The sequence below is a fragment of the Nelumbo lutea genome, chromosome 3, assembly GCF_056320005.1.
Source record: "Nelumbo lutea isolate HS-2025 chromosome 3, American lotus-T2T, whole genome shotgun sequence".
NCBI classification, from domain to species: Eukaryota; Viridiplantae; Streptophyta; class Magnoliopsida; order Proteales; family Nelumbonaceae; genus Nelumbo; species Nelumbo lutea.
The window spans coordinates 105,653,471-105,680,582 of record NC_142686.1 but is presented as its reverse complement, the minus strand read 5'-3'; the positions used below and the strand labels follow the sequence as shown (position 1 = coordinate 105,680,582).

Below are 27,112 nucleotides of genomic sequence, written 5' to 3'. Positions count from 1 at the left end.
TACATAGTTATCCCTGAAAACATCACTGTTAATTTTTTTATTGGTATCATTATTGAAAATTTCCTGATATTCCATATTAATGGTTTCATGTTTTGAAATTGTTAACTCCGCTAGTGTGAGCATGTCTTACACCGCCAATCCCAAGCCTGGAAAAAAGGAGGAAGGTTATGTCAAATTTGAAGCCGGCACTAAAACTTTTTCCAAACCCTTATGAACATGGATCCTGATTTGTCTTTTCGTGCTCATGCTAAGGTGTTCTCCAAAAATGCCGTGTTGAACCCTAACCCAAGTGCAGTGTTAAATGGGCAAGGGTATGCTAGGATGGTCCCTATAAGTGACTCACCATGGAAACACCCAGTTGTGGGCAAGGGTATGATAGGATGGTTCCTGTAAGTGACTCACCATGGAAACACAGAGTTGTGGTGTCAAATAGGCAAAGGTTCCTACTTCCTTCTGATCGGGGGCAGGTAAAGAAGTTTGTCCAAGAACCACAAATTTGTTTAGCCACTTGGAATGTAGGAACATTAACATAAAAAACTATGGAATTAGTAGATACTATGAAGAAGAGAAGGATTAATATTGCATGCCTACAAGAAATTAACTGCAAGGGTAAAAAAGCTAAAGAAATTGATGGTTACAAATCATGGTATATGGGAGAGGTAAATAATAGAAATGGTGTAGTGATAATAGTAGATAAGAATTTGAAAAATGAAATTGTGAATATTAAGAAGTTGGGGATAGAATAATTTTAATTAGACTTGTTTTAGGCGAGGAAATCATTAACATAATTAATGGTTATGCATCTCAAGCGGGTTTAGAAGAAAATATTAAAAGACAATTTTGGGAAAACTTAGAAGGATTGATCCAAGAAATTCCAAATGAAGAGAAGATTTTTATAAGAGGAAACTTAAATGGGCATGTAGGGAAAAGAAGTGTAAAATATGATAATGGTGTATAGAGGATTTAGGTTTGGGGAGAGGAATGAACCAGGAGGTACAATATTAGATTTTGCAGTAACTTATCATGTGGCAATTTTAAACACCTTTTTCCAAAAGAATGATGAACACTTAATAACATTTAAAAGTGAACCAAATATAAACCAAATAGATGTTTTTCCTTACTAGAAGAACAGAATGAATGGTGTCTAAAGATTGCAAAATTATCCCAGGAAAAAGCTCAACATAGATTAATGGTGGTAGATGTGCGCATTAGGAAATGAAAGAAAAATAGAGAAGAAAATAGCTTTCCCAGAATTAGGTGGAAAAACCTAAAAGGAGAAAAACTAACTTAATTCGAAAACAACTTGATAAATAGAAAGGTTCCCTCGGAGGTAGCTGCGAGGCTTGAGGAACCTTTCTCGTTAAAGGAAATAAAGAGGTCTATAATGGGTATGAGTAGTGATATGCATTTTTTTTCATACTGACTAAGGAACAAAGGTGAGGTGAAAGCAAGGACGACGGGAAGAAAGGGCGATGGGCTTGTGGCTGCAGGATGGTGGAGGAGAATGCTGAAGGTTGAAGCCAATGAGTTTCTGCTTGAAGAGCTGAAAAACAAAGGAGGGACAAGCTTGAAGATTAGGGAAGGGAAGAAGGCCACAGTGATGTTGCAAGGTATGGAAGTGATTAAATGGTTCAAGGAGTATGTGAATGAAGCATGCCTCAAAGGTAAACAAACAAACTGGAAGGAATTGAGAACTCAAGAAGGGAAGAGGTATGTTGTAGAATGCAGAAGAAACAGTAAAGGGGGTTATTTAGCTCTTTCTGAATATTTCGGGAAAGGGAGGCAACTAGTCTGCTTTCTTGAAGGTAGACAGGGACTTGGATGGAAGAAAATCAATGGAATACTGGAAGAGTTTATCCAACACCTGAAAACCTTGCGTCTGGACCTACTAAAGGAGAATGGTAAAACCAACAAACTTTCAACTGAAGATGAAGAACAGATCCAAGAGCTACTAGCCTTTGAACAGAACAGGCTGGTTGGCTATTCCAGGAGAGAAGAATGGGAAGATAAATATGTGGTTCAAGTTAAAAATCAGGTTAGCAACTGGAGGAGAGTTGCAGACCTGCTTGTATTACAGCTGAAGTTAAAAGGAACGTTTATTCTAACACCTTTTGAGAACAGTAAAGCGGTGCTTGATCTGACTGAAGATAAGTTAGAGCTCTCAGCTATCAGTTTTCAATCTGAATATGGTGCAATTACAATCTCTAAGTGGAACCTTTCATCGAACTCTAAAGAGTTCTTCACTGAGGACGGGGTGGTGGTATGAGTTCTTGGTCTGCCCTTTCATTTGTGGAAACAGGAAGTGGCTGCATCCATTGCACTGTTATGTGGTGGTAATCTTGTCAAAGCCTTTTGGGGGGACCTTTGATCAGCAGCTCTTCTATTGAACGGAGTGAAACCAGAAGACATACCCAGAAAAGTGGAGATAAATGTGGAAGGTTGCTTCTACTCAGTTTGGCTGGCCTCCTTCATAGAAGCTACACTGTGGAGAGAGGCTCGCAAGGAAGGGGATGAAAAGGTAGAAGAAGAGGCCCTATGTGGAACAAGGAGATTGGTAATATCAAAGGTCGATCAGTCTTTCACCGATTTGGGTAAGAAAAAACTGGAAACTTTAAGAGAAGGGGCAGATGGGTGGTCAACTACATGGAGTGCAAGCTATCAGAAGGGAGGGTAGTAAATCTTATGCTCAGATGGTTAAAGGCGGCAAGAAGGACGTTTTAAATTCAAGTTACGAAGGAAGATTAAAGGTTTCAGACCAGGTTGAACCAAAAAAGGGTGAACTTGAGCCAGGTGTCCCAGGCACTGAGTGTGAAGTGGTAAAGCCTCACGTGCCAATGCAAGAAAGCACGCGTGGGCCTCTAAAAATTGTTGGGCCTGTTAAAGAAACCAAGGGTGGGCCGTGCCCTCAACTTAAGTCGGCCCAAATCAAGCCTCACTTAAAGAGGGCACGTGACTCACTTAAGTTACACGTGTTTGGGAAGGGGGAGGCTCCAATAGATGGTAAAAACGATCTATTTTCTTCTCCTTCGAGCTCCTCCTCTCATATCCGCGCGCCAGTTGCAGGTTCGGCCACTTCGTCACTGCAATGGATTCCAACCAAGAAGGTAAACAAGTTATCCCCAGATAGGCGGAACCCCAGAAGCATAAAACAGAGGGATCTAGGCTTTGTTGAAGACAGTGATTACTTAGATGAAGAAGATAGTGGTGCTGAAAACGTGACTGAAACAGAGAGTTTGGGAAGTCTTGATCTGCAAGGAAACTTAGACATGCTCCAGGAAGGAAGTTTTAACAGAGATTCTTTTTCTAGAAGGAAGCTCTCAAGGGGAAGATGCAGAGGTGAGGAGGATTGGAAATTCAGCTTCGGAAGCCAGGCTTATCAACCCCCCTTTCCATGAGGGAGCAACTCCAACCTCTCAGACCATAAACGGAATTAGTACAAAGTCACAAGACTCTCCAATGATCTGTGAAGATAGGCTAGGAAGGAAGGAGAAGGAACAGGCTTCTCCAATGGTAAGATTGGACAAAGGTGAAATATTAACCTTAACCACTTCACTGCAACTGCCAACTAAAGGGAGTGGACGGGGCACTACCAGTAATTTCGCAGACACAAGCCTTGTTTGCTCCTATATATCCTACTCAGCAATCAGGTAAGGGTGTCCATTCGGTTTTTACTACTGATCTGTGTGTTCGGCCTGTTGCAGAGACTCTAATACCCGGAAGGAGCAGATTTGGTATCTAAAGGAAGTGGTGAAGGTGCTGGTGGAAATCATCAACTTAAGGAGAAGGAAGAGTCAGTTCCTTGTGAGGGTGTGGGAGAAGAGGTGGAGAGAATTTGGAAGCTGATTTGTACGGAAGCTGAGGCAATTAGAATGAAGGAAGGTTACTTGGAAGAGAATCATCAGAAAAAGGGTTTACCTAGTGAGGAAGGAGAGAGTGGTGAAATAGATGATGTTGAGAGGATAGAATTGAACCCTAAAACAGGAAGAAGTTATCAAAAGGTTGACCTAGGGGTGGGGAATGACAAAATTAAAACTTACCATAGGAAACCTGAGGAAGGAAAAGAGAAGAAAAAGGAGTATAAGAAGAAGAAAAGAACTGAGGTGCAAAGGCTAATATCTGACATCGAGGCTGACCTTGAGTTTAGCGGAAGGGGAGAGAGGAGGAAGAACTCTAGGTAAGGAGTCGAATTCAGGAGGGACTATTTTGCAAGTTTATCCATGAGAATTATCAGCTGGAATGTGAGAGGATTGGGAAGTGCGAGAAAAAGGAGGGTAATAAAGGATTTATTAACAAGAGAGAAGCCCGATATTGTTATGGTGCAAGAGACGAAGCTCTCTGAGCTAGACGGAAGGTGGATAAGAAGCTATTGGAGGACTAGGGGTGTTAGTTGGTCCTTGGCTCCCTCTTGGGGAGCATCTGGAGGAATTGTCACCATCTGGAAGAATGAGGCAATGGAAGCGGTGGAGGAGTTAGTAGGTAGATACTCTGTCTCCATTAAATTCAAGAATGTGGAGGATGGATTTTGTTGGGTGCTTACTAATGTGTATGGCCCTAATACCTACAGAGAAATGAATGAATTTTGGGAGGAATTGTACGCAATTCGAGGTTTATGGGATGGGCCTTGGTGTTTTGGAGGGGATTTTAATGTCACAAGATATTCAAAGGAATCTAGTAATCTTGTACAATCAATCACAACAAGCATGAGGAAATTTAACGGATTTATAGAAGATTGTGAGCTAAAAGAAATTCCGTTAATGCAAGCTAGACTCACCTGGTCCAATTTTCAAGATAATCCTATCTATTCAAAGCTGGATAGGTTTCTATTCAATCTAGAATGGGAAAACTATTGGGGAAATCTGGTTTCTAGAGCCTTGCCTAGGGTTACATCAGACCACTACCCCATCAAGATTGTGGTGGAATCCCTAATTAGTGGACCAAAACCATTTAGATTTGAGAATATGTGGTTAACTCATCCGGAATTTGGAAACACAGTGAAGGATTGTTAGAATGAGGAGTTAAGGGGAATAAAGTGGAAAGGAGTCAATTTCCATCAGAAGTTGAAGAGACTGAGAGTCAAGTTGAAGGAGTGGAATAAAGATCAATTTGGTAGGGTAGAGGAACAAATGTTGAACTTATTCATACAAAATGAAGAGCTGGATGAGAGGGAAGCCCAAGGATTGTTGAGTGAGAAGGATAGAGAATCAAGAAGGCAATTAAATAAGGACCTAGAAGATGTTCTACTCAGAGAAGAGATCTGTTGGAGGCAGAAGTCAAGGCATAAGTGGATTAAGGAGGGAGATGGGAATACTAGATTCTTTCATGAGTTGGCAAATGGTAGAAGGAGGAAGAACTTAGTGGATAGATTAGAGGTAGAAGGGCAGGTAATTACCAATCAAGAGGAGATAGTTGGAACCTTTGTAGACCATTTTAAAGCTATCTTTAGAAGGACATTGAATGAGAGGGTGCCTATAGAAGTGTAGAGAACATTGATGTGGGCCCCACAGCTGTGGTACCACTCTGTCCGTAGGGTAGAATGTATCTAGTCACAGCTGTGGTTATTTTGTTGTTTTGTTATTTCTAGTTTCAGTTTTATATTGGTTGTTATCTAGTCACAGTTATGATGTAAACACCAAGGGCAGATATGTCCTTTCATGTAACTAGCATAACCTATATATATTAACTTAAAGTGGCGGCGGCAGAATTATTGACATTCTGTTCTTCTCCTCAAAATATGTGTTCTATTGCTCTTCCATCACTCTTTCTTCTACATCTTCTTCACTTTCTCTTCTCATTGAACCTAAAATCTCTTAGTGATCAAGACTGAATAGCAGTCTTGAAAACCTACATGGTATCAGAGCCAAGTTAGGGTTTTTCATGTGAGTCTAATACCAGCCGACCACATGAGAATCTCCTAGGACTGAAAACTGAAAAGGAGGAGTTCGCAGACTGATTCTTGGAGATCGCCAGAGGTACTAGCAGCTGTTAGAAACTTGCTAGGGTTGCAGAGTGTTGGTGGTCAAGAAGGATCAGAGAAGACTAGGGTTCAGGTAATCCTAGAAGGCTGCGAACTATTTTTTCCTTGTAAGTTGTTACTTTTTAATAGAAGTTCTTTCAGAGAAGATAGGTTGGACCTATCTGGAGGGGAAGGCCGAACCATTCTAGCTCTTTCTCTCTTCGATTTCCTAGGATTTTACATCAAACCCTGGACCGAACTGTGTTTCTTTCTACTCTAGGGTTTGAAAGTGATCTGCGGCAAGCTCTAGTGGTTGACTGAACTCTGTGATCTACCTAGAGCTACTCTTAAGTTGATTGGTAGATCCGATCAGATTCTAGGGTTTCTTATTAACCCTACTGCAAGCTCATCTATACAGTTTGGACTGTGCGACTGAATTGCTTCCTCTCAGGACTGATTAAAACCCTACTGAAAGCTCATCTATATAGTTTGGACTGTGCGACTGAATTGCTTCTTTTCAGGACTGATTAAAACCCTAACTTTCCCTAGCATATCAGTTTTGTTTTAAAGCTGTTCTCAGAGTTCTAAGGGGGTTAGAGATCTACAGACAGCTACTGCTGTGTTGGCTAGTTGGTTTCAGATCAGAATTACTTCGGTTTTGTGCACATACACTGAGAATACAGATCAGGCCTATACTGTTTTGAGACTTGACAGAAATGGAGTCTAAAATTCAGGCAGAAGGCAGTCTTGGGAACATCAGTTATGGTGGTATTTCTGAGATGGGTGGTCAGATTACGACCGTAAAGTTTGATGGATCAAACTATTTGGAATGGGCCCAATCAGCCATGATGGCTATTGGTGGAAGAGGTAAATTAGGTACCTCCTGGGAGATATGAAAGAACCTTCCAAGGGAGACCCGACATATACCAAGTGGATGCAAGAAAACTACTTGGTTATGACATGGCTATGTAATTCTATGCAGCCTCATATTAGCCGGAATTATTTGTGGGCAAAAACAGCTAAGGAGATATGGGATGTAATGAAAGAAACTTACTCCCAACCCCTTAATGTTGCCAGAGCATATGAATTGAAATGTGAAGTGAACACCCTTAAACAAGGAGAGAAACCGGTATCGGTCTACTTCTCTACCTTGAAGTCCCTGTGGCATGAGATTGATCACTTAGAGACTCTTGAGTGGGAGAGTCCCAAAGATGCTCAGACCCATAGAAAGCACATCGAGACAAACAGAGTGTTTGAGTTCCTGGCGGGACTGAACTCAGAATATGATATTGTGAGGCAGCAGATTTTGACTAGAGACAATGTGACTCTCTCTCAGGCTTACTCATTTGTACATAGTGAAGAAACCAGAAGGAAGGTTATGATGCAACCCATATCAGCCTTTGTAGCGGCTACACCCAAATCAGGGGGTGATTCAGAGAAGGACAGGAGGAAGGAAGACAAGAAGGATGTAGTATGTGAACATTGTAAGAAACCCAAACATACAAAAGAGACATGTTGGAAACTGCATCCCCACTTGGTTCCTGCGAAGTTAAGAAACAAGAAGGGCACTACTCATGTAGCCATGAACACTGATTCAGCATCCTCATCTGGCACAAAATGAACATCTTTGGAGACCTTAGCTGCAGTTCGGGCTGCCCTAATACAACTAGAAAAGGAGGTTGGAAATTCAGCACAGCCACCACAGCCTCCATCAGCCCCTGTCACATCTGCCTTCGCCCATTCAGGTACTCGAGCTTCAGCCTATCATGCCTCAGCTCCAGGTACTACTGAACCTTGTTGGGTAATAGACTCAGGTGCATCTGATCACATGACTAGCTTGTCTTCACTGTTTACTACTTACCATTTGTCTTCTGGTAGGGATAAGGTATCTATTGCTGATGGCTCCTTGGTTCCTATTTCTAGGAAGGGTGACATCAAGCTTTCAGATACTATCTCCCTATCATCTGTTTTGCATGTTCCTAAGCTTGATACTAACCTTCTTTCAGTCAGTAGTATTACCAAGCATATGAACTGCTCAGTAACCTTCTTCCCTGACCGATGTGTTTTTCAGGACTTGGAGACACAGAAGGTGATTGGGACTGGCCGTGAGACGAATGGGATCTATCTACTCGGGGAGCGGTTTCGTCAGGGAGAGTCAGTAGAGAAGTTGTCTTTTGTTTCTAAGAGTGTGAGTCCGGTTATGCTTTGGCATAACCGATTAGGTCATTTGTCTTTTCGATCTTTACAGAGTTTGTTTCCTACTTTATTTGAGTCTATTGAGTTGTCTCAGCTACAGTGTGAAAGTTGTGAGTTTGCTAAGCATTGTAGAAAGCCTTATTTATTGAGTAATAAAAGGAGTGATAATTTTTTTGATATTGTGCATACTGACGTTTGGGGGCCTTATCATATCCCTTCCATGGGTGGGTACAGATATTTTTTGTTATTTGTTGATGACCATACCCGCTTTTCTTGGGTTTATCTCATGCGTTCACGAGATGAGGTACCTTCCCTGACCCAAAATTTTCACCAAATGATCCTAACCCAGTTTGATGCCAAGATCAAAGTTCTCCGATCTGATAACGCAAAGGAATACTTTGCTAAATCATTGACATCTTATCTTCTTCATCATGGGGTTATCCACTAGAGCTCTTGCCCTCATACACCTCAGCAGAATAGAGTTGCCGAGAGGAAGAATAGGCACATTTTGGAAGTGGCTAGAAGCCTCATGTTTACTTCTAATGTCCCTATTCGCTTCTGGGGGGACGCTATCCTCACGGCAGTATACCTTATTAATCGGATCCCTTCTAGGGTCCTTGATATGCGATCTCCTTTTTCGCTTCTACACCCACGTGAGGACTTGTTTTCTATTCCCCTTAAGACATTCGGTTGCACTTGCTTTGTTCAGCTTCTCGGACCCCATCCCTCCAAGTTCGAACCCAAAGCCTCCAAATGCATCTTCCTTGGTTATGCACAAACTCAAAAGGGTTATTGCTGTTATGATCCTGTCTCCGGGAGGAAGTTTGTCTCCATGGATGTCACTTTCTTTGAGGGGACACCCTATTATCCTCGGGTTGCCCCTCAGGGGGAGAGTAGTGAGAGTGGGGGTTTGAGTTCTTGTCTTCAGGGGGAGAGCAGTGAGAGTGGGGCAGCTCCTTTACCTATTCCATTGGGTGATGAGAACTGCAATGGTGAGGGTGGTCAGAGGGATCAGGAGTTGAGGGAAAGCTACAATGGTGAGGGTGGTCAGAGGGATTAGGAGTTGAGGGCTTATCACAGGCGGTGCAGGCAGGTTGATCCTGATCATCAGCAGTCCAGACCAGCTCCAATCTCATCTGCAGCTCCAGGTCTAGATACTTCAGTCCCAGAGCCCACAGAGACTTCCCCTACAGATGATCTTGACCTTCCAATTGCAGTCCGTAAAGGGAAATGACATTGTACCACATCCACAGCCCACTGTATTTCCCATTTTTTATCCTAGGATCGCCTATCTCCTACCTACAGGTCCTACCTTAGCTCCATTTCCAATGTCCCTATTCCAAGAACAGTGCAAGAAGCCCTATCCATCCCTGAATGGAAAGATGCAATGCAAGTTGAGATGGATGCTCTGTTGAAGAACAACACCTGGGAGGTAGTTGATTTGCCAAAAGGAAAGAAACCAGTTGGGTGCAGATGGGTATTTACGGTGAAGCATAATGCAAATGGATCTATTGAGAGGTATAAAGCTCGGTTAGTTGCAAGAGGGTTTACACAGACTTATGGCATAGATTACTTGGAGACATTTGCACCGGTAACCAAGATGACTACTATTCGAGTTCTCTTGTCCCTTGCAGCAAGTCACACTTGGCCTTTATACCAAATGGACGTGAAAAATGCCTTTCTGAATGGAGATCTGCAGGAAGAAGTTTACATGCGTTTGCCTCCTGGCTTCTATGATGCAAAAGTAGGTAAGAAGGTCTGCCGGCTCAACAAGGCTTTGTATGGTTTGAAACAGTCACCTAGGGCTTGGTTCGATAGATTCAGACTAGCACTTGTGAAGTTTGGATATGTACAGGCCCAGTCAGATCATACCCTATTCATCAAGAGGGTGGAGTCCTCTTTGACACTGTTGGCAGTATATGTTGATGATATTATGGTCACAGGGAATGATAGCCATGAGATTGAGTCTCTTAAACAGCTTCTTCACCAAGAATTTGAGGTGAAGGACCTTGGTGTACTCCGGTATTTTTTGGGTATTGAGGTTGCTAGATCCAAACAGAGGATCTTTATATCTCAGAGGAAATATGTCCTAGACCTGTTGGCAGAAACTGGAAAGTTAGGTGTCAAGCCTGCAGATACACCAATTGAACAGAATCACAGGATTAGTGCCGAGAGTGGGGAGCTTCTTGAAGACAAAGTTATGTTCCAACAACTGGTAGGAAAGCTCCTATATCTCTGCCTCACTCGGCCAGATATTACTTATGCTGTTAGTGTTGTCAGCCAGTACATGCATTCTCCTAGAACCACACATCTTCTTGTGGCAAAAAGAATCTTAGCCTACTTGAAGAGATGCCCAGGTAGAGGTATACTTTTCAAGAACAACAATCACATGAAGGTGGAGGTTTATACTGATGCAGATTGGGCTGGGAGTGTTGATGACAGAAGGTCTACCTCGGGATATTGTGCCCTTGTGGGAGGAAACCTTGTCTCCTGGAGAAGTAAGAAACAAAGTGTGGTCTCCCGGTCAAGTGCTGAAGCAGAATACAGGTCCATGGCCAATGGAGTGGCTGAAATCCTATGGCTAAGATCTCTACTTGAGGAGTTGGGTATTGAGTATGAGAAACCCCTGATGTTGTACTGTGATAATCAAGCCGCCATTAATATAGCACATAATCCAGTACAGCATGACAGAACCAAACACATTGAAGTTGTCCGCCATTTTGTGCGAGAGAGGGTCTCATCTCAAGAAGTATGCCTCCCTTACATCACATCCAGTATGCAACTAGCCGACATTCTTACTAAAAAGCCGTATCAAGAAAGAAGCTAGAGGCGGATCTATCCAAGTTGGGAATGATGAACATATACTCCCAACTTGAGGGGGAGTTGTATAGAACATTGACGTGGGCCCCACAGCTGTGGTACCACTCTGTCCATAGGGTAGAATGTATCTAGTCACAGCTGCGGTTATTTTGTTGTTTTGTTATTTCTAGTTTCAGTTTTATATTGGTTGTTATCTAGTCACAGTTATGATGTAAACACCAAGGGCAGATATGTCCTTTCATGTAACTAGCATAACCTATATATATTAACTTAAAGTGGCGGCGGCAGAATTATTGACATTCTGTTCTTCTCCTCAAAATCTGTGTTCTATTGCTCTTCCATCACTCTTTCTTCTACATCTTCTTCACTTTCTCTTCTCATTGAACCTAAAATCTCTTAGTGATCAAGACTAAATAGCAGTCTTGAAAACCTACAAGAAGGATTGGAATGGTCGAGGTTAGATGGAGAGAAAGCAAGGTGGTTAGAAAGGAAAATTGAAGAAGAGGAGATTAGGAGGGCAGTGTTCATGATGGATAGATCTAAGGCATCGGGTTCGGATGGTTTTACTATGGCTTTCTACCATGATTGTTGGGACATTTTGAAAGAAAATTTATGTGACGCTGTTAAGGAATTCACAGAGACTCATATAGTAAGCCCAGGAGTCAACGCCACTTTTTTGGCCTTAGTCCCCAAGAAACCAGATGCTATCCACCCTAAGGATTACAAGCCAAATAGTTTGGTAATTAGCACTAACAAAATACTGGCTAAGGTGTTGTTTTTGAGGCTGAAAGTAGCTCTCCCATCCCTAATAAACCAAGCCCAAGGGGCATTTGTTCAAGGAAGCCAAATAATAGATCAGATCCTAGTTGCTAGTGAATGTGTGGAGGATATGAGGAGATCCAAAAGAAGAGGCTTTGTTTGTAAGTTGGATCTAGAGAAGGCCTATGACTTAGTGGATTGGCACTTCTTGGTACAAATAATGAGAAATTGTGGCTTCAGGAATAAATGGTGCAGTTGGATTTTTGGATGTGTGAGTTCATGCCATTACCTTGTCCTAGTTAATGGAGTGGTGAAGGACTTTTTCCCAACTTGTAGAGGTATTAGACAAGGGGACCCGCTATCACCCTTCCTCCATACTCTAATAGCAGAGGTGCTTAGTAGAATGATCTCAAAGGCTGATCGGGAAGAAATGATTAAAGGGTGGAGGATAGGTAGGGATGGTATTTCGGTCACCCATCTCCAATTTGCAGATGATATTTTGATTTTCTGTGAAGGGGACGATATTGAGAAGGTGAGAAATCTCAAGGATCTGGTTAGGAATTTTAAGAGGGTGTCAAATATGAGTGTCAACTTTGGGAAGAGTTGTGTAGCTGGGGTTAACTTGGAGGACAGTCAGGTGGAGGCTATAGCAAGAAGCTTAGGGTGTTCTATTTCGTCATGGCCTATGACCTACTTGGGGCTTCCGTCAGGGGCAAACCCTAGGGAAAGTAGTTTTTGATGTCCAATGGTGGAGAGGTTTCAAAAGAAATTGACTTCTTGGAGAAAAAACTATATTTCTTTGAGGGGAAGAATCACGTTGATAAGAGCCACATTAGCTAACCTACCAACCTATTTCCTATCTGTGTTTAGGATACCACCTAGGGAAGCTAGGAAGATAGAGAAGGTGATCAGAGATTTCCTCTGGAAGTCGGGAGAAGGTAAGAAGGATCACTTGATAAAAAGGGAGATTGTATGCCGGAATAAAGAGGAGGGGGGATTGGGGTTAGGGAATTTGATTAAAAAGTATAAAGCACTACTAGGGAGGTGGTTGTGGAGGTGGCCAGTGGAGAGAAAGAGGCTCTGGCATGAGGTGGTGGGTAGTATTCATGGTCGCTCTGATAATGGGTGGGATGCTAGAGTATCACGGCAGGCAACCTTGGCAACTCCTTGGAAAGCTATTCATGGCATCCTTCCTCAGTTTTTCAGTTTTGTCAGGTATGATGTTTGTAATGGTAACTTTGTTCTTTTGGGGAGGATACAAAAAGAGGTTGTCTCAAAGTTTTGCTCCTTTATGAATAATCCATTAACATCGAATTGGAATTTTGGGTTTCATAGAGACCTAAGGGAAGAGGAAATTGTGTCCCTAACAAATCTGCTAAGCCTACTTGATACAGTGTGATTGGACCCTTTTGAACCCGACAAACGGATCTGGACACCCAAGCCAAACGGATCCTTCTGTTGCGCTTCTTTCTTTAAATCCATTACTCAATCTAACCCCACTCGACTTTTCCCTTTTAAGGAAAACTGGTGTAGGCCTGTTCCCCCTAAGGTTATGGTTTTTTGTTGGGAAGTGCATTATGGGAAAATAAACACCTTAAGACATTCTATAAAAGAGAAGACCTTATCTTTGTCTTTCACCTTCTTGGTGTATCCTTTGCAAGTCACATGGTGAGGACTGTAACCATCTACTAATTTCCTGTTCATTTACTGCAAAGTTATGGGAGTGGCTCTTCTCATTGTTTGGGCGCAGGTTGGTTAGGCCAGCAGATGCAAGCTTGATTTTTTATCCTGCTTTCCTCCCTTGGCAGCACAGAAGAGGAAGAATTATGTGGAGGTGTGCAAGAGCAGCGCTGCTTTGGTCCGTGTGGGAAGAAAGGAACATCAGAACTTTCCAAGAGAAGGAGAGAAACTTAGAAGAGATGAAGGACTGCATTCTAAATAGGGTAATCTTATGGCTAAAATCAATGGACTTATTTCATCTTTTCTCATTTAGTGATATTTGGAGGAATTGGTTAGCAGTGGCTAATTGTTAATCTAGAAAGACTAAAGTGAGTCTGACTTGGGAACCCCCTCCTGAGAATTTTTTGAAGCTGAACTTCGATGGAAGTAGTCTTGGAAATCCAGGTCCGTCAAGGGTGGGAGGGATACTGAGGAATGAGGCTAGGAATGTGGTTCTTATCTACTCAGGGCCAATAGGAGCTGGAAACTCCATTAGGGCGGAACTTGCTGCTGCTATCCAAGGAGTACAGCTAGCTTTGCAAATAGGTGTGGAACATCTGATAATAGAAGGGGACTCCAAGGTGGTAGCGGGATGTGTTGGTTCGGCTGTCTTAATTTGTATGTTTATCTTTGTTGGGTCTTAAGTCATTAGTTATTGGGCCTTAGTTACTGGGCCTAATCTTATTTACTGTTTATTTTTACTAGGTGTCCCATCACTAATCAGGGGCATTCTTGTCTATTTATGTAACATTATGTAATGTTCTTATATAAAATAGATTAGGGCTGGCTGAGGACTATTCTGCTGCCCATCTCATATCTTCGTCTTCTTCTTCCTCCTCTTCTCTCATTCGACAGCCCTATTTCAGCAAACATGGTATCAGAGCACTAATCTTTCGACTAGTTACAGTAGCCGCCTCTTCTTCTACTCGCAGTTAACTCTCTCATCTTTTTTTTTGGTTGCTGCAAAGAAACCCTAGGGTTGGTTGTAGAACACAACTAGACCTACATCTAGGGTTTCCCTTGGTTGTAGGGCCCAAGGGGAGTTAGACCCAGAGGCTGATGCCCTAATAGACGCAGTACAGCAGACTGTAGCCATTTGGCTAAGATAGATCTGTGTAGAACAGATCTAGGCGGAAGGACTAATCTCAGCAGTCCTAGAACTGTTCGTGGGTGAGGTTATAACCTGCAATAGCAGTGCTTAGCACACAGTAGAAGCCAACACAGCAAGTTGCAGGCTGCGGCAGCAGTGATTAGAACACAGCAGAAGGTAGCACAACAGAGTATAATCTGTGATAGCAGTAATTAGGGCACAGTGTGTAGTATAGTACTAGGTGTTTCAGCTCTGTGTCGGGTTCTCAGGACTGAATTTACAGTGCAGCAAGTTCCGTAAGTGTGAAACAGTTCACTATATATTGCGTTTACAGTCTTGACATTTACGAGTAAGTGAAGATGTCTTCCATATTCGGGGAAGTGTCTTCTAGAGATGTTAGGGCTTGTGGGAGGTCTCCTAATCTGGAGAATCCAAATCTGCACAGCCTAGAGATCACAAGTGTGTTGTTGGATGAGTAAAACTTCAGAGAATGGTCTGTCTCAACCATGCTTTTCATCACATCCCGGGAACTCACTGGTTACTTGGACGGGCAGAAGAAGGAACCAGAAGTGGGGAGTGCTGAATATGCAGCTTGGCGCAAGGAGAATGCTACAGTTATGTCCTGGCTACTTGCCTCAATGACTCTAAGAGTAGCTAGGACTGTTCAACATTTCTCCACGGCTGCCAAGATATGGGAAAAAGTTTCTAAAACCTATGGGCAGAAAAAGAATAATGCAAGAATTTACAGACTGAATCAAGACATTGCTGCCTTGAGGCAAGGAGATATGAGTGTTGCAACATATTTTGCTACACTAGAAGGGGTATGGGAAGAGTTAGATCACCACCTTATTATTGATTGGGAGAGTGCCGGAGACAAGGAAAAGCATGACAAACAAGTTGAAGAGGGTAGAGCATTTAAGTTTCTGGCTGGCCTAGATCTTATATATGAGAGCATAAGGTCCCAAATTCTGAGAAGGGATGAAATGCCAGACTTACATCATGTTTACTACCTTGTGAGGAATGAAGAGGTGAGAAGAAAAGAGATGCAGGTTGATACTCAAACAAAACTAGCTGAACAGTCTGTGGAACATTCGGCCCTAATCTCTACAAATCAAAGGGGAAACAGGCACTCTGACAAGAGACATCTGAAGTGCACCCACTATGGAGGGGAAAGGCATGTGAAAGAGACTTGTTGGGTTCTCCATCCGCATCTGAAGCCAGCTGCATTGAGGAAAGATAAGAAGCATCTGAAGGGTCAATCTGCAAGTGTGAATCTGGCTACGGGTCAAAGTGATGATGGTTCAAAACACTCATCTACAGTTATTTCCTCTTCCATGGGACAGACTACTAATTCCCCTCGAACCGGGTCCTTGGATTTTACTACCGATGAGGTAGAGGTACTTAGCCGGGCCCTAGCCCGTCTAAGGACCAATTCTCTTCCATCCTCCTCCCTTGACAGATCAGGTATTGTCTCTGCCTTTAGTGCAACTAGTACTATTGATCCTGCCTCTTGGATTATTGAATCTTTTTTCTTTACTCATAAAAAAAAACGGTATGAGTAGTGATAAGGCCCCTAGTCTGGATGGTTCCACTATGGCCTTTTATCATGAGAGTTGGGATTATAAGGATCTGGAAAAAGTGATTGGTGAGCTCTATTTAAGGGGGGAAAGTAAGGAATGAATGCAACCTTTGCGTCATGATTCTGAAATGTGTGGAAGCTGCCTCTACAATATTAGCCTCACTACAAGCCTGTACAAAAGAGCTTTCATTAGGAATAGGTAGATTTTGGACCAGACCCTAATAGCTAATGGGGCAATGGAGGATTTTCAAAAATCAGGAAAGAAAGGTTTGTGTTCAAATTAGATTTCAAAAGGCCTATTATCACGTGAATTGGAATTTCCTATAGTAGGTGATGGCCCAAATGGGTTTTGGCACATAGGTGGATCAGGTGGATGATGGGGTGTTTGAGGATAATTCATTTTTCGATCTTGACCTATGGCTCCCCAAAAGATTCCTTTAAGGATTCGAGGGGTTTAAAATAGGGAGACCCATTATCCCCAATGTTGTTTATGTTAGTGGCAGAGGTTTCCAATAAACTTTTAAAGAGAGCGTATGAAAGAAATATCTCTAGGGGTTTTAGACTAGGGAGGGAAAGCCAAGTTGTATCTCATTTTCAGTTTATAGATGATAATTTTATTTTAGGTGAGTTCAGGGGGGTTCAAGATGTTAGGGCTCTAAAAAGGATCTTGGAATTAGTGAAGAAAGTTTTAGGGTTGAAAATCAATTTAGGAAAATGCAGTTTGGTGCGCTTTGGGATGGAAAGGGTGGAATTGGAGGAGTGTTGGGTTGTGAAGTAAAGGAGTGACCAATTAAATACCTAGGATTACCCTTGGGAGGCAACCCAAGAGATGAGACTTTCTATGAGAGTATTATTGAAAGACTCGGTAAAAGGTTGCTTCTTGGAAAAGGAACTACATTTCCAAAGGGGGGAGAGTTACTTTGATTAAATCTATGTTGTCCAATCTCCTAATTTATTTCTTGTATGTGTTTAAGGCTCCAATTAAGATGGTGAGAAAATTAGAGAAAATCATAATGGACTTCTTGTGGGATCCAGGGGATAGTAAGAGTAGTCGTCTAAGGAAGTGGGAAGAGGTATGTGATGAGAGCGGATTTGGCCCTCCAATGACCCTATGACACCTGGCACCTCATGACAACTAGACAGCTCGCCACAGGCAGCCCGGCACATGGTCAACCCAGCACCTCACAGGCAGCTCGGCACCTGGTCAGCTCAGCACCTCACAGGCAGCTCGACACCTGGTCAGCCCGGCACCTCACAGGCAGCTCGGCACCTGGTCAGCCCAGCCATTGCATGACAACCCCGAGAAGCTCACCACCATACCCCGCGTTTTACGGGATTGTGACTTGTAACGGCTATATTAGCTCACCCACTCCCCGATTTAGGCAGAAATGGGCAACCTTACCGGTTGGTGGCTTTATGCCCACCTAACACAAAAGCAGGTCCCATCACAGCAGGAATCCAGGAACCACTCCACCAAACCCGCACGGACTCCAGTATATAAAGGCATCACCCCCTAAGGGCAAAGGCATGAGGAAAAGAGGAGGATGAAGAGGAAAAAAGGTGGTAACCCCTACTCTCTAGCTCTCTCATTCTCCAATATCATTCTCAGCTCGCTACAAAGTGCCGACTTAGCCATCAGAGTGACCTCGCCGGGTATACACCCCCGGGTTCTCTGATTCAGTTCTCGTAGGTCCCTCAACTCCCGCCGCCTACGAAGATGAGCAGATCATCTCCAATAGGGAGTAGCCGGTTCAGTTCCCGTCGTTGCTGGTAGCCAGGTCAGTTCCTGCAAGGAGCAGCTGGGCTGCGCTACAATAGGGAGCTCCACTTCAGCCTCCGAGTCATCGGCCACTTGGGAGCAGACGAGGTGACGAGGTACTTAGCCAAGAAAAAATGATACGTGACCAGATTCAGTTACATCAATTGGCGTCGTCTGTGGGAACATGCTACAAAAAGCTAAGTTCTCATCCTACAAGAAGCCAAGTCCTCTTCTTCCAAAAAGTTAAGCCCTCATTTTTAGAAACTGAAGCTCTCGCTTTATAGTTTCCATTTTTTATGAACTCAGAGAAACTGAAGCTCTCACATTACGAGGTGGATGCAGCGCAATCATAGCTCTAAGGCGCCCACCTGGCGGCCTGGCGCTGCCTGCGCGTGGCCTAACGGCCTGGCGCGACCTACGCACGGCCTGGCAGCCTGGCAGCCTAGCACATGCGCGAACTAACGAACTGATAAAAGACTTCCTCATCACTCAAGACCCAATCGCCTCTTCGGCATGGGCAAAGTCCAAGAGTGGACTACAAGTCGCTCCTAGAGCCTAAGGGCTAAAGTACCAAACTGGCGGTGACCTCGGCACTAGCTAAGACCCAATCGCCTCTTCGGCATGGGCAAAGTCCAGGAGTGGACTACAAGTCGCTCCCAGAGCCTAAGGGCTAAAGTACCGAACTAGCGATGACCTCGGGACCGGCTAAGACCCAATCGCCTCTTCTGGACAAAATCAACAAAAGTGGACTATAAGTTGCCCCCAGAGCCTAAGGGTTACAGTACCGAACTGGCAGAGACCTCGGCACCTTACGGGCAGCTCGCTTCCAAGTTGCCCCTAGAGCCTAAGGGTTACAATACCGAACTGGTAGAGACCTCGGCACCTTACGGGCAGTTCGCTTCCAAGTTGTCCCCAGAGCCTAAGGGTTACAGTACCGAACTAGTAGAGACCTCGCCACTTACGGGCAGCTCGCTTCCAAGCAGCTCCCAAAGCCTAAGAAACTGAATCAGAGTTTATGAGCTCGTCGAATTACGGGCCAAAAGGAGAAATCTACTCCCTTCACCGAGTTACTTTCAGCTCAGGAGTGGGGGGCAAATGATGAGGGCGATTTGGCCCTCTGATGACCCTATGACACCTGGCACCTCATGACAACTAAGTGCAGCCTCATGACAACTAGACAGCTCACCACAGGCAGCTGGCACCTCACAGGCAGCTCGGCACCTGGTCAGCCCGATACCTCACAAGCAGCTCGGCACCTGGTCAGCCCGGCACCTCACAGGCAGCTCGGCACCTGGTCAGCCCGGCCACCACATGACAACCCCGAGGAGCTCACCACCGTACCCCGCGTTTTACGGGATTGTGACTTGTAACGGCTATATTTTCTCACCCACTCCCCGATTTAGGCGGAAATGGGCAACCTTACCGGTTGGTGGCTTTATGCCCACCTAACACGAAAGCAGGTCCCATCACAGTAGGAATCCAGGAACCACTCCACCAAAGTGCTGACTTAGCCATCGGAGTGACCTCGCCGAGTATACACCCCTGGGTTCTCTGATTCAGTTCTTGCAGGTCCCTCAGCTCCCACCGCCTACAAAGATGAGCAGATCATCTCCAACAGGGAGTAGCCGGCTCAGTTCCTGTCGTTGCTGGTAGCCAGGCCAGTTCCTGCAAGGAGCAGTTGAGTTGCGCTATGCTAGGGAGCTCCACTTTAGCCTCCGAGTCATCGGCCACTTGAGAGCAGACGAGGTGACGAGGTACTTAGCCAAGAAAAAATGGTAAGTGACCGGATTCAGTTACATCAGTATGCAAATCTAAAGAGCTGGGAAGGAGGATTAGAAATAGGAAGGATTCAAGAAAAAAAAAATAGGCTTTACTAGGCAGATGGTTGTAGAGGTTTCCAAAAGAAAGAGAGGCTTTAGGCATTTGGTGATCAAGAGCATCCATGGGTTGCAACCAAATGGATGGGACTCAGGGGCTACCAAGGGTGCAACTTTGAAAAGCCCATGGAGATCAATTTTCACCATATTGCCTACCTTCTTGCAAAACATAAGATATGTTGTGGTCATGAAACAAATGAGGCAGTTTCTCCTGTAGCCCTACTTGAAAACTTTAATTTGTCCTCATCGAGGAATGATGAGAGAATTTGGATTCCTAATACCAATGGCTATTTTACTTGTGCCTCCTTTTTTAAATCCTTATCTCCCCTTACAGAGTCTCAACCTTTCCTGGTTAAAGAGGTATGTTGTAACCCAATTCCCCCCAAAGTAAAGATTTTTTGTTGGAAGGTTGTCAACCAAATCATCAGCACTCCTGAAACCCTCCAAGGCAATGGAAACACTGGGATCTCTCTCCTCATGTGTGTGTTCTTTGCTTGAAGAGTGAGGAAAATATTAATCATCGTTTATTACATTGTTCCTATGCTTCCAGTTTTTGGTAGCTTTTCTTCTCATTGTTTGGAAAAACATGGGTTGTACCAGCTACACTAGTAGACCTATTTAAAACATACGTATTTGGAGGACCTACACAAAGGCAAAAGATTGCTTGGCAATGTCTATGTGGGGCGGTGCTTTGGGGATTATGGTGTGAAAGAAACGTGAGGATGTTTGAAGAAAGGTGCAAACAAGTGGAGGAAGTGTTTGAGCTCACAAAAGTAAGGTAGCTCATTAGGCTGTGATTTGCGGGGCATTTCAAGGTGTTTCTATTAATGATTTGCTTAGTGAGTGGCAGGTGGTGATGGAGTTACAGGTTACAAGACAACAATGGGTGGTCATTGGTCCCCTCCTGATGTAGAAGTTCTCAAACTCTACTTCAACAGCTGCAGCCTTGGAAATCTGGGGCCCTTGGGAATGGGGAGAGTTGTTAGAGATCAAGGGGGCAGTATCATTCTAAGATTTTCAAGTCCGGTGGGCCAAAGGAATTCTTTAAGGGCTGAACTTCTAGCCTTGATTCAAGGTTTGAAGTTGGCCGGGCAGGATTTAAGGAATGTGGAAGTAGAGGGTGACTGTCAAATGGTATTATGTTGGATGACAGGTCAAAGTCAAATCCCATGGAAATTCAGACCTCTAGTCAGACTGGCTCGATATCTAGGTGCTGCCTTGAATGCCTTATCTAAGTGGGTGCCTAGGAGACTAAGAATGCTAACATGGCTGGGGTTGGAAAAGTTTGTTTAGATTGGGGATGCCTAGGACCAGCTGATAACGTGTAATATGTAATCAGTTTGCTGTCACTTGTTTTTGTTTCTGTTGTTACTTGTAGTAAGGCTTCTCTTGGGAAGCTCATTGTTGTACCCTTCTTTTGCTGCATACATTTGTGTGCAGTTTGATGTTGAACGAATAAATTTTTACCCTGTTATTTATCAAAAAAAGTACTAAAGAAACTTGGTGGAGGAATGAAGAGGTTCAAAACATAATCAGATTAAAACAAGCATGTCATAAAGAATGTTGAAAACTAGAAATGCACGAAATTGGGAAAAATATAACCATAAGAAAGGAAATTAAAAAAGAAAGTGAATGAAGCTAAATATAAGACTTATGATGAGCTTTACCATAAATTAGGCACTAAAGAGGGAATAAAAAATAATGTATAAATAGCAAAGTTGAGAGAAAGGAAAGGCAAATATTTAAACCATGTTAGGGAAAGGCATTAGGAGCCAATAGGATTCCAATAAAAGTATGGAAAGGTATGGGAGAGATAGGCCTGTTATGGTTAAATAAGTTATTTATAGTGAAAGAAAAGGAGATGCTTGATGATTGGAAAAACAACAGCATAGTGCCTATACTTAAGAACAAAGGTGATATACAAAGTTGTAATAATTATTGGGGGATTAAATTCATGAGCCACACTATGGAACTTTGGGAGAGAATACTTGAATAAAGATTATGACTTGAAACAATTGTATCAAAGAACCAATTTGGCTTATGCCAAGGAGATCAACCATGGAAGCCACATTTCTTTTGAGACGATTGATAAAAAAAGTCTAGAGAGAAGAAGAAAGATCTCCATATGGTGTTTATTGATCTAGAGAAGGCATATGATAGAATTCCTAGAGAGATAATATGGTGGGTATTGGAAAAAAAAGGAGTTCAAAATAGGCATATAGACCTAATTAAGGATATGTATGAGGGGGCAACAACCAATGCTAGAACACTAGTGGGAGAGACTTCCAATTTTATAGTTATGATGGATCTCCACAACTCCACCAAGGTCCAACACTTAGCCCTAATTTATTTGCACTGATCATAGATGAATTGATCAAACACATTCAGGAGGAAGCTCCATGGTGCATATTGTTTGAGGATGATATTGGTTTAATTGATGAAACTAATAAAGGATTACATGCAAAATTAAGCTTATGGACAAATGCCTTAGAAGCAAGGGGTTTAAAAATAAGTAGGACTAAAATAGAGTATATGACATGTAAGTTTAGTACTAATATGAGTGTAATTCAACATACACTTAGGATTGGAGACCAAGAGATAACTCAATGTGACAATTTCCAATACCTTGGTTCAATAATTCATAACAAGGAAGAAATTTAGGAGGATGTCACCCAAAGAATTAGAGCATAATGGGCAAAATGGAGGGGTGCATCTGGACTTTTATGTGATAGGTGAATACCACTTAGACTAAAGAGAAAATTATATAAAACCATTGTAATTAGGGGTGTCCACATTAAATGTCAAACCGACCAAACCGGCAGCCCGACCCAATACGAGTTGGTCAGTTTTTTAAAACCACTGTCGGTTTCAGTTTGTGTGAGAAAATAAACTGACAACTTGGTTCGAAACCTAACTGACCCAACCCTGTATGTTTATGTAATTATTAATTAGTCCCTACTCGGTAGTCCTTAGTCCTCCCCTACTCCCTATCATAGATAACTTAAATTTTAAGTTATTTATTACCTTTATTAGTTTATTTATTACCTTTTTGGGTTTAGCAACCATTGCTATCTTTTTTTTTTTTTTGGAAACAAGCAACCATTGCTGTCAAGGAGTCTTGGAATGGACAGACAGGTTGGGAGTTGGGATTGTTGGAGTCTTCATCTTTAGTTTTGGAAAGAGAAAAATAAGAGAGGTTAAATAAATACTGGTAAGTGACTGTTGGATACTTGGAGTTGGAGTCTTCAACTGTTGCATGTTGCCTGTTGGAGTCTTGGAGCCAAACCGACTAAGGGTGTTCACATTGGACTGTTTAAAACTAACTATTTTAATTGTTATATAAACCGACTAAACCGATAAACCAACCCTTCATGTTTGATTCGATTTTGCTTCAAGGTCAATCGGTTTTGGTTTAGTCAATAAGTAAACTGACTAGGTTGGGTCAGTTGAAGAAATTGACTCAAACCGACCCAACCCGACCCGTGAACACCCCTAGTTGTAATGGAGCAAGAGTGTTGGGCAATCGAGAAACAATATCTCCAAAAATGAGTGGAGAAACACAAATTAGTTGCCAAAAGGATACAAGAATGAATGTCATGCATATGACAAACAAAACTAACATATATAGAATTTTAAACAAAGCTATGTACAAAGCAAAAAAAAAAGTACAAAAAAAAGAGAAATATAGAAGGAATAAAAAAACATAGAATGCACCCACTTTATTGTCATATATTCCATTCCTCTGCTTTAAAAAAAAAATAGTACATGGCAAAAATGTCACCTTCCTAGGGAACGAATTTCCTAGATGCTACTCTTTCAGAGTATATTTCTATTGAATATGGTAGCATATTAGCATTCCAATTTTGTATTTTTTGTTTTGCTTTTGAGACCTTTTTCTTCTTAGAGGCCAATTCAACCAGGGAAAAAAGTCACCATCCTAAGCCAGAATGGTTAGTGCAACCTTTGGGTGCAAGTTGTAACAAAGTTCCATATCCAGAACGGAATGGCAAAATGGGATTCATGTAGCAGGCCCCCATATAGTTGGGACGAGGCTTAGATGATGATGAATCATGTTTGTAAGGCGCTATTTGTTTCTGTTCATGTGAAAATATGTAATGTTTCTCCATTTACATAAAACCAACAATACTTTAGTTTTGGTAAATAAGGATACTTGACTCACTTGCCAAGTGGTTTTTGATGCAAGAGGAGTCCCAGCCCAGTACCATCTGTTCCTGCATTCATCAATTGATAAAGCAATCAGTACTTTGATATCAAATCTATATTATTCATAAAAAAAAAAGGATATCAAAGCTACAGAAAAGCTCCAGAACACTGAAACAGGGAATGCCCGAAAGAAAATAGAAAGCAACTAAATAAGTATTATAAAGTTTAAAATAAATGAAAACTTCAATTGTCTACGTTCATATATCGGCTTCCAACAATTAGCAAACAGGGAGCCATCCACAGTCAGGCATATATTACCGGGCAAGAAGAGCAGCACAGGTGAATCTTTTAATGGACGCCCACAATCAACTGGGCAAAACCAGCGAGGAGGACCACCATCAGGCTTAATCATGTCCCTTGCCATATCAAGGTAATCCTTCACACTACCAGTCCCAAACCTATCATCCCACAACACCTCCAGCCCTTCCAAACCCATTTCATTCTCCTTCACTTCCTTAGTTTTCAAACCAACTCGTCCATTCCTTCCATCAATTCTAGACCCAATTTCTTCCTGGTCTCTGATAAAAGCAGTCTCATTGATTTCAACAAGTGCAGAAGACAAAACCCCCGGATTCCCACCAGCCAAAGCACGAAACCGAACTCGACCGCATTTGGACACAGAAGCTACAGTAAGAGAAGGCAAGCCCAGAATACGAGTATTAGCAGACGAACATGCTACAGTCGAAGCCATTGCCTATCTAAATAATAGCTGCATAAGAAATTGGGGTTTGAGGTGACTTTCAGCTATTTGGTGAAGCTGGAAAGAAGACTATGGCATAGAGAGATTTATAAGAAACTAAAGGGAGATACTGCTATAGTTATTCACTGCACCAGAAATTTCTCCAACTGAAAATAATCAGCTTCACTTTGCTCGCCTAAATAGCTAAACTTGTCTAAAACAGAGACAAGGAGAAAAGTAATTTAATAAAGGATTTTATTGGTTGATTAGAGAAAAGGACAGAAAGCGTTTATGGTTATGCTAGTAGCCTAGTATAAACTAAAAAACAAAAAAAAATAAAATAACGTTCAATTATAAAGCTATTACCAAAAAATATATTTCTTTTATCATTATCAAAAAAAATATTTGAAGCAGGAGAAGAGAGAGTCATGGTCAATATTAACTCGTTTTTTCTTACTTTTCTAGAATGAGTCATCTTGTTTTCTTTCACCTGTACGGTTGAGTGGCGGAGGACATTTTGGCAGAAGACGCTGAGCTTCTGGGTTGCGTCCATGTTTTGTTCTCAGCTTCTACCCGCCACAACTAGAACTGTCGATGCCTTTTCTGGTTCTCCCTTGGCCACAACTCACGCCATTAAAAGGCCATGCCCGCGCCACACCCCAAAGCCCAGACCACGACGTCCCAGAACGAGAGAATGCCCCCCTTGGAGTGTATATCAAACCATCAATAATCCCACTAAATCAGCTCAAAGTGGGACCTACTGAAGTAGAGGTCGTAAAGTCGAAGAATACAGACAAGAAGTCCTCGTTGAAGACGAGAGAGTAATGTGATAGCGCGACTATGTTCAGTGAATTAGTGGGTGGCTTATCATCGAACATGTGGTGTGCCAGAGTTCCCGAGGGGACAGACGACCGACTGACCTATGAGGAGCCATGTGTCCATAACAATGACAAAACAAAAGACTGTTCTTGTGCAGGACGTGCTTTTTCCTTTTAAGAATTTGGGAAGACAGACCAGCAAAAAACGATTCCTCTCTGGTTTGGCATGGCCACCTGTGAATCAGAAAAACGCGGATGCTCCTGCCATCCGATTTAGGCGGATAGACGGTGCCAATTGGCTCGGTTGATAAGGCCTCTGGACTCTGTTCGGCTGTAGTCTTTATAGAGGAAGAAGATGAAAGATTAGGAGAATTAACTGCCGGGGTGCCCACGGTTCGATTGGGCATTTTTTAAACCGATCCGGTTCGGTTCATTCGATTTTTACATTGTTCTGAACCGAATCAATCAATTGATTGAAGGTAAATTTATTAAATTATCCAACTGTTTAGCTAATTGTTTAATTTATTTAAGTATTTCCTTAAACTACCCTTATTATTCCTGACAATTACACGTTATATCATAACAGAAAAGGATGAAATATCCTTTTTGCCCTTAAACCTCCCTTGTTTTGAAGTTGAACATTTAATATTGAACCGCCCAGAGGTCAGTTCTTCTCGCACAAATGAGTTTGAGTTGTGATGTGCAGATCAACCAACGAACCTCTGAGTCTGAGATCTCCGGTAATGTGCTAACATGAGTTGGGTCTCCGGAGCGGAGGTCTAAGATCTGGATTGTATCAGTTGCGATGTGCAGCAATAGGGGAATCTAGCCAGGGTTTTATCACTCCGGCGTTTAACGATTGGGTTGAGATGACAGCATGGAATGACTTCTCAATGAGTAAGAGCTATGGTTCAAGAGAAGCATGGACCGTGCTAGAAACAGAGTGTAGAGCAGAGATGACGGAGAGAGGAAGGAGAGAAGAGGGGGAGAGCAGGGTGCTGATTTTGGGTTGTTGAACCTACTGTGACCTTTTCTAACAAATGAATCAATTTGTTAGAATAGAAAAAAGAAAAATGCAAATGCAGCTTCTTCTTTTGTTTTTGGGAGTAATGGAATTTAGAATTTTAGGGTAAGAAGAGGTTGTTGTAATTGATTACTTGATCAAGAAAACAGTCTAACTCTTTGAAGTTCTTCTCCACTCGAGCGTCCAAACCACTCAGATAATCCACTCACCTAAGTGATGGAATGAAGTCCTTCACACAAAAAAGTACCCAACAATGACCCAAATTCCATAAGCAACTTATTAAACCTCTTCCCACCCTCATCTGCGATGTACTTTCTCCCAAAAGCTACTCTGCAGATCACATCATTCGTGAAATTGTGAGAGAACCAACATCTCGCTCAAGTTACCATGGCTAACAACGATGGTGAAGAATAGCAAAGATGTCTCCTCCTTCCTCATTAAATTGTACCCTCTTTTTACTCGGAAGTTACAGGATGCAAATCCTACGCATATAGCCCCAATTGAGTACGCGACTAGGGGATTAGGATTCAATCTTTAGTATTTGGATCAAAGGAAACCCGGTGGAGCAGTTTCTCAGTTCAAGGGCAATCGGTGGAGCAGTTCCCGTGGTTGTTC

General features: G+C 42.6%; 1 protein-coding gene across 4 annotated transcripts in view; it reads right to left on the bottom strand.

The window, feature by feature from the left end:
* PES1 (Esterase/lipase/thioesterase family protein) overlaps positions 1 to 25,802 on the bottom strand; it is an 82,273-nt gene extending 56,471 nt beyond the window's left edge. For 2 of the 4 annotated variants that reach the window (XR_016109911.1, XM_088978119.1), the window contains exons 1-2: positions 24,235 to 25,100; positions 23,933 to 23,984 (exon numbers count right to left, since the gene is read on the bottom strand). Coding sequence is in view for 3 of the 4 variants with exons in the window: in XM_088978119.1 (XP_088834245.1) it covers positions 23,933 to 23,984; positions 24,235 to 24,667 (485 nt within the window). In the remaining variant the exon portion in view is untranslated. The other 2 variants (XM_088978120.1, XM_088978121.1) reach the window with 2 other exon arrangements.
* Positions 25,803 to 27,112: the final 1,310 nt, after the last annotated feature.